Source organism: Aotus nancymaae, unplaced genomic scaffold (assembly GCF_030222135.1).
Source record: "Aotus nancymaae isolate 86718 unplaced genomic scaffold, 86718_ANA_hifiasm-v0.15.2.pri h1tg000039l, whole genome shotgun sequence".
NCBI classification, from domain to species: Eukaryota; Metazoa; Chordata; class Mammalia; order Primates; family Aotidae; genus Aotus; species Aotus nancymaae.
This window is the reverse complement of record NW_026988453.1, coordinates 3,962,904-3,978,584: the sequence shown is the minus strand read 5'-3', so window position 1 is coordinate 3,978,584 and position 15,681 is coordinate 3,962,904. Positions and strand designations below refer to the sequence as shown.

At 37.5% G+C, this 15,681-nt stretch overlaps 1 protein-coding gene across 4 annotated transcripts in view; it reads right to left on the bottom strand.

The window, feature by feature from the left end:
- CAMSAP2 (calmodulin regulated spectrin associated protein family member 2) overlaps positions 1-15,681 on the bottom strand; it is a 112,206-nt gene that overhangs the window by 75,426 nt on the left and 21,099 nt on the right. For all 4 annotated transcript variants that reach the window (XM_012459556.2, XM_064360214.1, XM_012459557.2 and 1 more), the window contains exon 2: positions 15,223-15,482. In XM_012459556.2, coding sequence (XP_012314979.2) covers positions 15,223-15,482 — 260 coding nt within the window. The remainder of the gene's footprint in view (positions 1-15,222; positions 15,483-15,681) is intronic.

Sequence of the window (15,681 nt, the reverse complement as noted above, 5' to 3'; positions counted from 1 at the left end):
GAGATCGCGCCATTGCACTCCAGCCTGGGTAACAAGAGCGAAACTCCGTCTCAAAAAAAAAAAAAAAAAAATAGATCTACAGTATTAATATCTCAATCATGCTTCACTTCATGAGAAAAACTAGTAAAAATGTAGGTATTATATATTTAAATGACTAATTATTTGTTAAATTTTAAACAACACAGCTAGACATAAAAAGCAAAGGTAGAGAGGAAAGTCAAGTAAGTGACCATCGGTTAAGTGAAACCCAAAGTCCACACTCTTTTCCCCAAGGGTATTTGAAAATATAAAGGTACTTGTTATATTAAAATGATAAAGTAGAAAACAAACCATCTAATCACTTAATTAGATTTTCGTATAAACTCCAGGTATTCAGGAGCCTCCCCCAAAACACTTAATTCTCAAAGTTCAATAAATACGTATTTTAATAATTACTGCTCATTCTATTCAAATGTCTAGGGGGAGAAACAAAACAAAGAACCTTCACCACTCTCTCAGTAATAATTCTGAATGGTTTTCTTTTCTTAAAAAATACATTTAATTCTTAATTAAAATATTCACTAATATGTCTTATTTGTTTACTGATTCAACATCTTCTCTAGGCCAGGCACCGGGAATACAATGACAAATATGGCCTCCTCTTTTGGAGTTGATTCTATATAATAAGATTCTATATAAAATTGTTTTCTGATTCTATAAAAAGCACACTTAAAAAAAAAAAAAAAAAGACAAGGTCTCACTATGCTGCCCAGGCTGGTCTCGAACTCCTGGGCTCAAGTGATCCTCTGGCCTCAGCCTCCCAAAGCACTGGGATGACAAGTGTGAGCCACTGATTGTGCCTGGCCTCATACATTTTTTTTGGAGTCAGGGTCTCACTCTGTAACCTAGGCTGGGTGCAGTGGCATGATTACAGCTTACTGCAGCCTTTACCTCCCAGGCTCAAGCAATCCTCCCACGTCAGCCTCCCAGGTAGCTGGAACTACAGGCACTTGCCACCATTCCTGGCTAATTTTTTATTTCCAAAATCACATTTTAAAATATAGACTACATTATAAATATATAGAGAGAATATATATATTTATATTTATATATATTTTCTATATATGCATATAGAGAATGCATATATAGAGAATATATGTTAGCCTTGGCTGGGTGGCAGAAGTAAAGTACACCTTTTTTCCTATTAAGAACTTGAAGAATTTCACTTTGGCTCCATTATATAAAAATAAACTGAAATCTACAGGCATCCATCTTTCCTAAAAATGACTCCTAGAAGTTAGAAAAAGAAACACTTAAAGACATAAAAGTGTTGTTTAGTACTTTTTAGCACTTTGTTCCAATACCATTTTCTCTCCTCATTTACCAGGGAGGAAAAAAAGGCAATTAGAGATAAATGCAACATTCTATTTCTTTAGATGTCCTACCATGCTTCCTCCCATTATGTGCTTTTCTGAAGTAACTTTATTATATAGACAAAAATCAAAACATCTAAATCCTTTTCATTATAAAGTTGGCTCAAGGGGAAGGAAGTAACTTTTCTAAGCACCGTGAGGAATAAAGGGGTCCATCCCTTTATTCCATATCTAGGAAAAAGAAATATTAATAAGAATGACTCCAAAACACAGCCCGGGCCCCACATTTTGTAGGGTTAGTATATTCAAGGGAGTCAAAGGTCAGTGCTGAGTCATGACCTTTTCTTTGCCATCTTCCCATGTGGCTGCAGTGTTGATAAGCCCAGGACCTACTCCCTCAGGGGAAGGGTTGGTCATCCTTTTCTCATTCTCTCTTCCTTATGATCAGTAAATAAGGTATTAAGAGGAGCCCTGCGAAAACTTGGGGTGTTTTGTCTTTCACTCTCCTTTGAAGATTTTCCACGTAAGGGGTCTTGAGGCAAGCACCTGCCTGGCAACTGTCTCCTCCCCATTCTAGCTCCTTCTTTTCCTTCCTTTCTCATCACTTCTCCTTCTTCCTTTTTTCTCACTCTTCTCCCCAGTCTTCCACCAATGCCCATTTCTCTTATCTTTTCCTGCCCTTCCTATGCACAAGCCTGCCCAGGTTTCTCTCTCTCTTGCCCTCGAGCTCTTCTTCCTCTGAAACCGGCAGGATGACCATTGACCCTATTTTTGGAATAGTAAGTTCCACGTTTGGTTGTCGCAGGAAAATAAAGGATATCTATGACTACACTTGGTTCTAGATCATTCTAGCTCAGGACAAAAAGCCTTTTTTCTTGGTCCAGTTTCGCCTACCAGATTTCTACATCAGGGGTTGGAACCTAACCTGAGCTAACGCTAAAATATGTTGTCTTCTTTGCCTTTTCTGTGCCTAGTTCTCTCTCAAGTATTTCTCCACAAAGCAACCTGAAGGCTGGGTAGAAGGACAATTAAAATGTTCCCAAGCTCCCTGACCAAATACTATGGTTATAACATCTAAAGCTATGCATTTTCAACATCAAAAACAACTAATTTTTTTTTTAATAAGGTTGGCAAAACATTTTGGCATGAAAAAAAAAAAGCTTTTGAATGTCCTTATCTGGATTATTATTACTCATGTTGACTCCCTGCTTCACTATGCAAGAAATAGTGATTTTTCTTTCTTTCTTTCTTTCTTTTTTAAGATCCTTGAAAGCTTTTGCCTTGATGAAGCAGTGATTTAATATTGGCATAGCACTCTGTACTTACTAAAGTTATATACTTGTCATCAAGTCTTTTCCCAAATTATTTTGTTTTACTATAATGTTACTACATTAAAATACAAACATTCCAGCCGGGCTTGGTGGCTCATGCCTATAATCCCAGCACTTTGGGAGGCTGACAGGGGTGAATCACCTGAGGTCAGGAGTTCGAGACCAGCCTGGCCAACATGGTGAAACTCCATCTCTACTAAAAATACAAAAATTGGCCAGGTGCAGGGGCGTGCACTGGTAATCCCAGCTACTTGGGAGACTGAGGCGGGGCAGAAGAATTGCTTGAACCTGGGAGGTGGAGGTTGCAGGGAGCTGAGATTGCACCACTGCACTCTAGCCTGGCCAACAAAGTGAGACTACATCTCAAAAAACAAACAAACAAAAAACCCGGACATTCATGAAAAAGGAAGCTTTTCTATCATACCAAAACTATTATTATGGCATTTAATGATTCTGAAGAAACTTTTAAAAAGTAAACCAGATAAACTCATTGTCCTCCTTAAAATCCTCCAGTGAAATCCTTGCACATTCACAGTAAAATCTGGGGTATAGAGCTTTACTTGCTTTGGCTACAATCTTTTCCTCTAACTAGATCCCTTACCGCTCTCCCTATCAATCTTGCCACTACCAAAATCAGTGGCCTTCCTTCAGTTCCTGAAACATACCAAACTCCTCCTATATCAGAGCCAGTAAGCTTGCTATTTCTTTTGTCTGGAATGTTCTTTTTCCAGATCATCTGCTGGTTACTTCAGGTATTTAGGACTCAGTTCAAATGTCAACTCTTGAGACAGGCCTTCCCTGACCACCTCCTATGAAAAGAGCATGTTTTACTCCTTGTAGCTCCTTACTAATTTATTTTTTTTACGACATTTACCATTTTCCGAAATTGTTACAATTTGCTTAATTGTTTACTGGTCATCTTTACTACTAAAATAGTGGCTCCATGAAAGCAGGGGCTTGGTCTGTCTTCTCATTACTACATCCCATTACCAAGTACTTATTGAATGAGTCAAGTACTTACTATCACACAAATTATATGGTAAATAAATATAACTCTACACTTTCAAATTCCTGAAGATGTTACCTCCAATAAATTCTTAGTAGGACTTTTATCACCCAGCCATGAAGTTTATTTATTTTGTAAATTATATACTAACACAGGGTATTTGTATTTATTCCTTCTGTCAGCAATACGCTAGCCTCTGATCTTTGCCTAAATGGCTCCTCATCATCTTTCAAATCTCTGCTCAAATATAATCTCCTGCGTAAGACCGCTCCTAGCCACTCTAACTATAATAAAATAACACATTCCTTCAGATCACTCATATTATCCTGCTTTTACTTTCTTCATAGCTTTCACCACTCTCTAGTTACTTTTTAAATATTTGTTTACTTGTTTGCTTACCACGAACTAACATTTTTAGCTTCAGGGAAACAATAATCAGTATTCTCACAATCCTACAAGTATAGCAAAAGAATCTCTTGAAAAGACAGCCCTTGGGAGAGCTTTGTAACCTAGTGCACTTTGTAACACAGCTCATTCTACACTCTTTTAAAACAAGGAACAGTACAGCCTCAGAAGGAATGAGTATTGTAAAGATTTTTTTTTCTATTACAGAAGCTCATTTATGCAGCTATCAGAAAACAAGCAAGCAACCAAATGACAGTTACTAAAGTTTTTGTTTTAATGATCATCTATTTTCTTTTATTAAATCATATCACTAACATTAATTAAAAACAATCTGCTTCACCACTAACAAATAACCTAACAAATTCCAAAAATGGTTCCATATCATGGCAGTGTTGGGGCATCAATCTGCTCAACACACACTGGGGTATGGCTGGCCACAGACAACCGCTGTGACTGTCCGCTGTTCTACAGCACTACACTGTATTTTGCAAATTGGAAAAATACGTAGTTTTAATACCAAACCTTCTAAAACATCTCAACTTTGTGTTCCAATTATTTATTTTTATTTTTTACTTTTTGAGACAGAGTCTTGCTCTGTTGCCCAGGCTGCAGCGCAGTGGCACAATCATGGCTTGACCTCCTGAGCTCCAGCAATCTGACCTCGGTCTCCCAAAGTGCTGAGATTACAGGTCTGAGCCACTCCACCCAGCCACTCCAATTATTTATATGTGTGTGTATACTGTTAGTTTAGATATTTAAACTGGGAGAACATTATTACTCCAGAATAGACCAGGTCCCAGACACTGAAGCTAACTCACCTTATAATATACCATCTATTTAAATTTATTAATCTGCAATGAATGCATAGAAATCTTTTATCTTTTTAAAAGATGAGGCTGGGAGTGGCAGCTCACACCTGTAATCCCAGCACTCTGGGAGGCTGAGGCAAGCAGATCATGTGAGGTCAGGAGTTCAAGACCAGCCTGCCCAACATGGCGAAACCCCATCTCTACTAAAAACACAAGTTAGCCAGGTGTGGTGGTGGGCACTTGTAATCTCAGCTACTTGGGAGGCGGAGACAGGAGAATCGCTTGAACCCAGGAGTCGGAGGTTGCAGTAAGCTGAGATCACACCACTGCACTCCAGCCTGGCAACAGAGCAAGACTCTCTCTCAAAATAAATAAATAAATAAAAATTAAAAAGTGAAAAGTCATGTTTAATATATGCTTAATTCATCTTCTATACTCATAAAAATTATTGCTGGCAGGTCTCCAATATCAGACAACCCCCTAAGTATCTTAGCTTTTGTTACTTTGAATTGTCTCTTATAAACATAAGATTACAAACAAAAGAAAAAAAACTTTCACTATTCAAAAGTGAATGATCTAACTCATGGACAAAGTGTGCAGCAATTTCTTCCCTCATACTTATAGTTGCTATCTCTGAAATTGGACAAATTTAAAAGGATGTATGTCTGAAACCAAAGTATATACTGCATTTTAAGTCAAAAAATAATTAAAAGCTTTTGAATTAGGAAATAAGCTGGATATCAAAATGATATTTCAGGAAAATTAATCTGGCAGTAGTATGCCATAGAGATTAGATAATTTCAAGGAATAAGTCTATGTACAAATTTTTCAAACAAATAGTTGCTGTGATAATTTGAAAATGAAAATACATTTTTAAAGAAAAACATGGGTATGGTATTTAGTTTCTAGTACCAACACTGTCATTTTACCACTCTTCTCTATAAAATAAAGCAATTTAACTACATTAGTATTTTTAATTTATTTATTTTTATTATTTTTCTTTTTGAGACACAGTCTCCCTCTGTCACCCAGGCTGGAATGCAGTGAGTGGTACGACCTTGGCTCACTGCAACCTCCGCCTCCTGGATTCAAGCAATTCCCGTGCCTCAACCTCCCAAGTAGCTGGGATTACAAGTAGTGTATACCACCACACCCAGCTAATTTCTGTATGTTTAGTAAAGACGGGGTTTCGCCATGTTGTCCAGGCTAGTCTCAAACTCCTGGCCTCAAGTGATCTACCCACCTCAGCCTCCTACAGTGCTGGGATTATAGGCATGAGTCACCGCGCTCAGCCTACATTAGTATTTTTTAAACATGGGTTTATAATCCATTCGTGGGTCATGCATAAAGTCAATTTAGTTGGTCACAAGCCATATTTTTATTCAAATAGAATTTTTTTTTTAAGTTACAAGGATAAGTACTTTTGTTTCTGTAATATTTAATGTGTAACTAGGTAAACTAGGTGTGGATCTTGAAGTAAAATGTATTCCTAACTGTGAGTCATAGCTAAGAGAATTTCAAAACTCGAGACCAGATGATTGTTAGGGTCTCTTTAAGCTCTAAAACTACACTTTTGTAATGAAATCTGTCCTCAAGTGAGTAAAAATGGCCAACAGGTGGCTTTTTCTTTCTTTATTGTTTAGCTACAGTTTTTTAATGGCAGGCAACAGAATCTAACCGTTAAGTTAGCTCTAATTTACTGAGGGAACACTAAAGTAGTTCACAGAATCTAAGGAAGAGCTGAAACACTAAGCTCAGGAAGCATGGAAATTGAGCAGCCCCAGTATTTCAGCAGCAGCTCACAGACTTCTCCCTAGGGCATTGCTTCTGTAAGACGGGGTGGTTCCAACCACCTTCCATCACTGTGCTGCGATTATCCCTCCCTTTGGGTTTCCAGTTTTCCAGAAAACAATCTAATCAGCCCATCTTACATCTGATTTCTTAATACTGAGATCAATCATCAATGGCCAAGAGCAAAGTAAGAAGCATAGATATGGTCTCTGGAAAAATAAGGAATTCTCCACCTCCCCAATTTGTCTAAAACATCTCTTTATGACCAGAAATTAATACTTAGTTTATCAAGCCCTTTTGTACCAGGCATAATACTTGGTTCAATTTAAAAAATATAAAATGTTATCACTAAAGGAGAATGTAAAAAAAAAGATTATTAATATAATGAACATTAAACATTATAATGAATATAGTATTTTTCATTTCACATGTGTTGTTGAAAGCCTGTTACTTCAAGTTCTATTTTCCTAAAACAATGTAAAAATTAATCCTAAATATTTTTTAAATTAAAAAATTACTTTGCAAAGTAAATTATTTTTGTAGATCTAAATCTCTTCCTGTCAGTGGTCACTAAATGAGATATATCTCTTACATGAGAAAAGAATGCTTTAGTCAGGTCACCAAAACAATCCCCTTTTCTCCCTTCTATTCCTATGCTTGGAATTCTCGCCCTGCTTTCCTGTCCCCTCCTTTGCTATCCCCTCTCATTGTTTGACATCCTACTCCATGCTCATATTCTCTGCTAGTCTTTCCAGAATCAATACATGGTATAATCCACAAAGACAGGAAATGTGTAGAATAAGCACTGGGTTAGAAGTAAGAGGATAGGCATTTTTTTCTTTCTTACATCTCTTTCCACTAAGAACTGAATAAGTATCTACTAAATAAACCCATCCGTAAAGTTTCCTTAGTTGTAAAAAAAGAGATGGTAATAACTGCCCCATTTGCCTTCTCTGGTTATTATCAGAAAATAATAATTATGTATACATGCTTTACAAGCTATTAAGTACTATAGAAATAGTAGGGGGACTTTTTGTTTTGGTTTGGGAAGGCCATATGGCATAAACACGGTAAGCATGGGCTTTGGAATCAGCAGATCCAAGTTTATATCTGAACATAATTTATTACCTGTTTGGCTTTGGGCAATTTAACTCACCTTTCGGAGTCAGTTATAGATGAGTTTCCTCATCTATAGGGTAAGAATACCACCACCTGTATCACACATTACATTAATAATGTTTGTATATTCAATTTTCCTCATCCCTCACGTCATCCCTGTAATTCTGCACCTTCAGTCCTATTCCATTTCCACACTGCACCTTTTTAATCCCACACCTCACAACTTCCAAGATGTGATAGGGCAGAATCATCGACCTGATCACTGTGGTGTTATGATATATATTGCTTTTCATCTACAGTTCCTGGTTCATAACTTCTAAAGCCCTTGCTACAGTCTTTTGTTATAATCTTGGGTGTGTTAGGCCTCCAGAAACAGAATCCCCTGCCCTCCTTTCACCTGCCCCCAGGCAGGACTCTAACCTACTCCTGCCTTTCTGATTGTGGGTCTTAAGACCCACCCTGTACCCTGGGAAAAGGAATGCCCAGATTATAATCTTCAAAAAACTGAGAACAGGATTCAGTGAGCTTCTGGACAGCTAAGCACACAGAGATTCCTGGAGGCTGGCGCATCCCTTCCCCAATACCTCACCCTACACATCTCTTCATCTGAATCCTTTGCAATATCCCTAATAATAAACCAGTAAATGTAAGTAAGAGTTTCCCTGAGTTCTGTGAGTTGCTCCAGCAAATTAACTGAACCCAAAGAGGGGGTCACAGGAACCCCAACTTGAAGCCGGTCAGTCAGAAGTTCCAGAGGCCTGGGCTTGTGACTGTTGTGGTGATGGGGAAGTCTTGGGGACTAAGCCCTCAACCTATGGGATCTGACACTGATCTGATACGATCTCCAGATAGATAATATTGGAACTGAATTAGCGGACACCCCTTGCTTGGTGTGTGGGGGAAAATCTCTTTTCAACTCTTTTTCTAGAAGAAAAGAGAAACTTAGTATGAGACTTAGAGAGCAGCCTTTATCTTTCTCATCAAAAATAAGAGGTTTAGCAATAGCATCTCAAGACTTCAAACTTATAAAACTGTCCCTTGTTTTTTTTTGTCCACCATTATTAGGTAACAATTATCAGGGTTCAAAAGCACCAGGAGCAACACAGGATAGGAAAGAGAGTTATCTAGACCCCAAGGCTCCCAGAGGAACAGAGTGAAAACCAAGGAGCTAGTTTTTCCCACCTTCCAGTAGTTAACTACTAACTAATTAGAGTTGACATAAGGGATAAAATATCTCTTGCCAGTCCCATTCTGGGTTCTCTCCTAATCTCCCAATTCTTGATAATCAAGGTATCATCTCAATTCTGCCTTAAAGATGTCTCTCCCACTCAACCTTATTAATACATCTTCATGGCCTGCACCTTAGGTTCAGGCCTCCAGCTATGTCAACAGCCTCTGAAGTGGTATCTCTTCTATGATACAGCACAGTGACTTTCTGAAACACAAATCTGATGATCCCCTCTGGCTTAAAACCCTACACTAGGGTTCCCATCACTTCCAGGATAACGTAAACACCTGGCATGGCATATAAGGCCCTTCATGCCCTGTCCCTATCTAACTCTGTGATCTCGTTTCTTATCATCCCTCAAAAGGCAGCTAGTACTAATGCTACAACCAAGCTGCTTCCTCTGACCTGAGGGTACCATGCTCTCACACTGCCTTTTAACATCCGCTTACACTCCCATATACAATACCGTCCAACATAGCCTTCATTTCTACCTGGCAAACTCCTTCGCATCCTTCACAACTCAGTTTAAATGTAGTACAGAGTTGATGGCTTTATACTCCTAAAACATTGGATAGTGTTCTATAAGACCCTGATAGAAAGTGAGACACTGAAGGACATGAACTCTTTCTAATCATGGTAGAAAATACAAAGAACACTGCAGAAGCTCCTTAAATAAATTAATAAATGGTCTGACAGCTCACTTTTATTATTAAGAGTCTTTGTGAGGTCATCTAGTAAAGTATGATTCAGCAAGTTATTTCTATGGGAAAGTAAACTTGGAGCTCCAAATAAATGATTACAAATAAGAATAACTCTAACACGATAAACACGGTTTTAAGGTATTGAAAGATAATGTGAATTTGTAACAGAGGTGTAGATGTTACCTAGAAATAATGAAATCCAAATTAGGCACATGATGAGTAGTAAACAGAAAACTGAGTTCCAGCACTGTGCATGAAGAAGAAAACCCTGTTCAACAACATCTATGAGAATTTAATTAATTTTTCAAAGATAGGTTTGGCTTATAAATTTGCAAGCCATTCATATACAAGGGTGATCAAAAATTAATGTCTCCTCACCTACTATTACAATATTACATTTATATAATCCTCTTCTTAAACAGAGAAAGGATTTTTTTTTTTAACAAATCTCTACATGAGTAAATTACACTTGAGTTCCAACAGATGGTGACACCATGGAAACTCATAAGCATAGCTGCCAAATAGGACTGATATGTTAAAAAAAAAAAAAAAACGGACAACACAGAGTTCCTGGATTGGTTTCTCTGTTCCTGATACATTTTGTGTATCCAGCAAAAATAATGGTAACTAGAGACTAGAGACTTACTCTGCATATTCTCTTTTTTTTTTGAGACAAAGTCTCATTCTGTTGCCTGGGCTGGAGTGCACTGGCACAATCTCGGCTCACTGCAACCTCTGCCTCCCTGTTCAAGCAATTCTCTCATCTCAGCCTCCCAAGTAGTTGGGATTACAGGCGTGTGCCACCATGCCCAGCTAACTTTTTTTGTATTTTTAGTAGAGACGGGGTTTCACCATGTTGGCCAGTCTCAAACTCCTGATCTCAAGTGATTCGCCCGCCTCAACCTCCCAAAGTGCTGGGATTACAGGCATGAGCCACCGCACCCAGCCTGCACATTCTTAAATACTGTATCAATTAACTCATATCCACCCAGACTCTGTCACAACTCTATCAGCTGTTAGCAGTCATTCTACTTAACTGCTATAATTACTCCCAAGGTACATGGAATTAACATAGCCTTTAAGACAGGAACAGAGTGGGTAAATGGAACAGAGTGGGTAAATTACTTTGAGAAGAAGCCTACGCAAATTACCAAGATTTCAAACAAACCACCAAGCAGATTTCTGGGTAGCACACCATTTCTATTTCCTTCTACCTCACTACTTCTCATCTACCTATTACCTAGGCAGACAAAAATACAACTTAGTAGTTAAGAACATAGGATTTAACCTGTTATCAGATAAAAGAGAAATAAAATAAGAAAAAAACAAAAAAAGTAGTTAAAGCAGAGATGTTTCAGAATCCTGCCTCATTATTACTATACTTGCTCTGTGATCTTAGTTATGTTCTCAAAGCCTGTTTCTTCATCAACAGAACAGGGATAACCCTCTCCTCTTGGAGTTTTGTAAGAATTAAATTACGTAGGCCGGGCATGGTGGCTCACGCCTGTAATCCAAGCACTTTGGAGGCCAAAGCAGGCGGATCACCTGAGGTCAGGAGTTCAAGACCAGCCTGACCAACATGGTGAAACCCCGTCTTATAAAAAAAAATAATAATAAATTACGTAAGATAGAGTGTTCAAGTGTAAGCGCACTGCCTGGCACACACTAAACTAAATGAAAAGAGCTACCGGACAGGCCAGGTGTAATCCAAGCATGGCCCAGGAATTTGAGACAAGCATGGGCAACATAGTATCCTGTCTCTTTTTTTATTTTTAATTTTTATTTTATTTATTTTTTTGAGACAGAGTCTTGCTCAGTCACCCAGGCTGGAGTGCAGTGGCGCAATCTTGGCTCACTGCAACCTCCACCTTCTCGATTCTCCTGCCTAAACCTCCAGTAGCTGGGACTACAAGAGCCCACCATCACGCCCAGCTAATTTTTTTTTTTTTTTTTTTTTTTTTGCATTTTTAGTAGAGATGGGGTTTCACCATGTTGGCCAGGCTGGTCTCAAACCCCTGACTTCAAATGATGCACCCTCTTCGGCCTCCCAAAGTGCTGGGATTACAGGCATGAGCCACCACGCCCAGGTGGGAGACCCTGTCTCTACAAAAATAATTTAAAACATTAGCCAGGTGTGGTGGTGAACGTCTGAAGACTCAGCTACCCAGCAGGCGAGGTGGGAGGGTCACCTGAGCCCTGCGGGTTGAGGCTACAGTGAGTTGTGATCGTGCCACTGCACACTAGCCTGGGCAGCAGACTGAGATCCCGTCTTAAAAAAAAAAAGAACTACTTAATATTCTCATAAATAACAGATAAAATCTGAGAATTAATAGACTGCAGTAATTATTTACACTAAGCTGACAGTATAGTGGTTCAGTTCAGTGTTTTCAGGTGTTTTGCAATATAGTATGAAAATCTATTCCATGATCCTGTAACCCATAAAAAGTTAAAAATCCTTAATTCACACTTACAGTTTCTTCTTGATCTACCTCTAAATTATTTTTTAGCCTCATCTCACATTGATTCCTCCATGCAGTTAATACTTTAATTTCTAATATTTAACATACCTTCAAAGTTCAAACTCGAGTCAAACAATTCCTTCAACCCAGTTACCACTCTCCTCCTATCCCTTTTCCCAACTACTGAAATCCCATTTATCATTCTACCCTATAATGGCTTCCCTGATCCTCCCTAGCAGAGATGATCACATCCACCTCTAAGATCCCAATGTCTCCTCCTTAAAATTAGAGCACTTATTTCATGCTAATTAGTTTTTTTCCCAGTCTTCTTCCTCATTAGATTTTTAGTTCAAACATCATTCAGCCAGGAGCAATGGCTCACACCTGTAATCTCAGCACTTTGAGAAGCCAAGGCGGGTGAATCACCTGAGGTCAGGAGTTCGAGACCAGCCTAGGCAACATGGTGAAACTCTGTCTATACTAAAAATACAAAAATTGGGGGGTGGGGGGGCGGGGACCTGTAATAGCTACTCAGGAGACTGAGGCAGGAGAATTGTTGGAACCTGGGAGATGGAGGTTGCAGTGAGCTGAGATCGTGCCACTGCACTGCAGCCCAGGCGTTAATAGTGAGACTCCATCTCAAAAAAAAAAAAAAAAATCATTCAAGTGGAGGTGTCAGTGGTCAGCTGGATATATAGAACATAAAATATGGCCAGGTGTGGTGGCTCACGCCTGTAATCCCATCACTTTGGGAAGCCACGATGGGCAGATCATGAGGTTAGGAGCTCGAGACCAGCCTGGTCAATGTGGTGAAACCCCGTCTGCACTAAAAATACAAAAATTAGCTGGGCGTGGTGGCATTTGCCTGTAATACCAGGTACTCGAGAGGTTGAAGCAAGATAATTGCTTGAACCTGGGAGGCAGAGGATGCAGTGAGCTGAGATCGCACCATTGCACTCTAGCCTGGGCAACAGAGTGACACTCTGTCTCCAAAAAACAAAAAATACTCTCCCACATGACTTCTCAAAACAAAAACATTCCTCTCAATCTCAATCTCCAACCCAGAATTAATCATACAATATGCTTATCAGTCAAACTTGCCTTAGTCATACATCTTTTCTTTTTAAAGATTGATAACTAAAAGGAAATATAGAAAAGACAACTTAAAGGTTTGAATCGCCATTTACGGGATACTTGAATTTAACCATTCAGAGAAGTCTTCAATATTTACTCTTACTTCCTACATCTGTTTAAAGGCTAAAAGCAGGATACTTATTTCTCTTTAAAAATTTAACTATCAGAAATAGTATACATACAAGGAATGTTACTTCAGATAATGATAATTTCTATTTGAATTTAAATTTCTGCTCTACATTTTAAATTTCAAAATAGTAAAATCATATAAAAATGTTAAGTGCAGAAATATATCAAATAAGAAATGAAAGTTATCATTTATTTATCCAATCCTATTTTAATCCCAGTTCACAGAAGAAATCAAAGTTAACAGTTTAGTGTAAATTCTTCTAAGAATTACTGTTTTCATATACATTATTTTACTGGGAAGTTTCATACTGTCTGAGACTTTGATGAAAAAGAATTAGTACTAACATTATTTCTTGAAAATCAGGATGATCTTTTGCTACCACCACACTTTTTTTTCCCAAAAGGCTGGCATACAGAAATAAAATATCCCAAATTTAAGATAATTTAGAGGTAGAAAGGGGAGGGGTCAATATATTCAGTACAATTAAACACACTATTTTTCATGATACTTCCCAAAAAGCAAGGAAAAAAACCTGATAAATTACATTAACTCTTACTTTACTCTTAAAAAAAATAGTTTCTTAAGGAACAACTTTTTACTAGTAATCTGAGAAATTTTCTCACACGGGTTTCAGGAAAATAGTAATATTACATATCATCAACCAAAATGCCACAGCAATTGAAAAACTTTAAATCAAATTGTGACAAAAGTTGAAAGTATACAATTAAAACACACCTAAGTAGATTCTGCTTATGCCTGGTGTGGGCAAACTGTTCACATATGATATGTATGCAAAGCAGGTATGCCAAAGTCAGAGAGTAACTATAAGGTGATTCTGGAGCCATCGATGAAAGACGACAATCTCATACTGCATAATAAACATTCTAGTTATCCTTAAAAACTGTACTGTAAATCTATAACTAAATTTCATTAACTAAATTATTTGATACATTATTTACCATTACTTAGAAATATTAAAATAGTTAAAGAAAAAAGCAGAAAACAAAATAGGTCATCATCTCATTTAGTAATAGATTTAATAAATAATTTTTGTTCACTTTCCTAAATTTCATAATTTCATAAATTTTATAATATACTTTTCTAATATACCCCTTACCTTCCTCCCAAGCAGGACTACTACTCTTTGATCAAATTATGACATAATTTGAGTATGAAAAATTAATTTTCTTTCTAATATCATTGTTGATGATGTCCACAATTTGTGAAACTATGAACTTAAACATTTAGATTTATGTCTCCTGAGACTACCTATGTATGAGAGAATTCCTGCATGATTGCTCCAGGCCAGCTTAGAGGCATTCTGTGTTCTCTACAAGAATGAGTTCAAAGCTATTAAATAAACGAAAATATCTGATATGCAGAAATTTACCAAGAAGTTATTTAAGTACGTAAATGAGCACTTATTAATCTCAACTCTTTCTTAATAATGAAGTCAAGGATGCATTTACCATCTGCTAGCCTCTACGATGGAAAAAATAAAAGTTTTTAATTAAAATTACATTAAGGTAGTTGGAAATTATGTAGTTGTTTCTCCCAGGTATTAGATGGCATCAAACATTCCAAAATAGTTAAAATCTTCCTAATTTGGAAACAAGGTTAAGAAAAAGATGATTTTTAAACTCTAGGCAAAAACACAATCCAATTTCAAAACATTTCCCTCTGTTTTACAGTATATCATTCACACTCAAAAGTATATACTTCAAACTTAAAATAATCTTGGGTATATAAAGACTCACCATCTGTATGGGTTTCTTGTGGAGATCTCGTTCAGTTACCAACTTTTCCTGGTCAGTGACATAAAGACCTTTCTGTGCTAAAGCCTGGATTACAGCATCATGGCCCAAAAGGGGTTTTGCAGCATCACTCTTGAGAATGAGACTCCCAGCACGACAGTATAGTTCAGCCGACAGAAGCAAATTAACAACAGGTGGTTTGATGTGTTCCTGGTCATACTGATCTGTGTAAAATGGTTCTCGAAGTTCCTCTGGCACATTTTCTATAAAGATTAATGGAAAAAATTCTCTTACAAGACTTTTATCAAAAGAAACTCAAAATTTATTTAATAATTATTATTTATGTCATAAAATTTAAGATTCCCTCTAAAAAAATAGCAATAACCTTTTAACTGAAAAGATGACTCATTAGACCTTGACATATAATCTAGAATGAGACAAAGATACAAATTTCCTTTACAG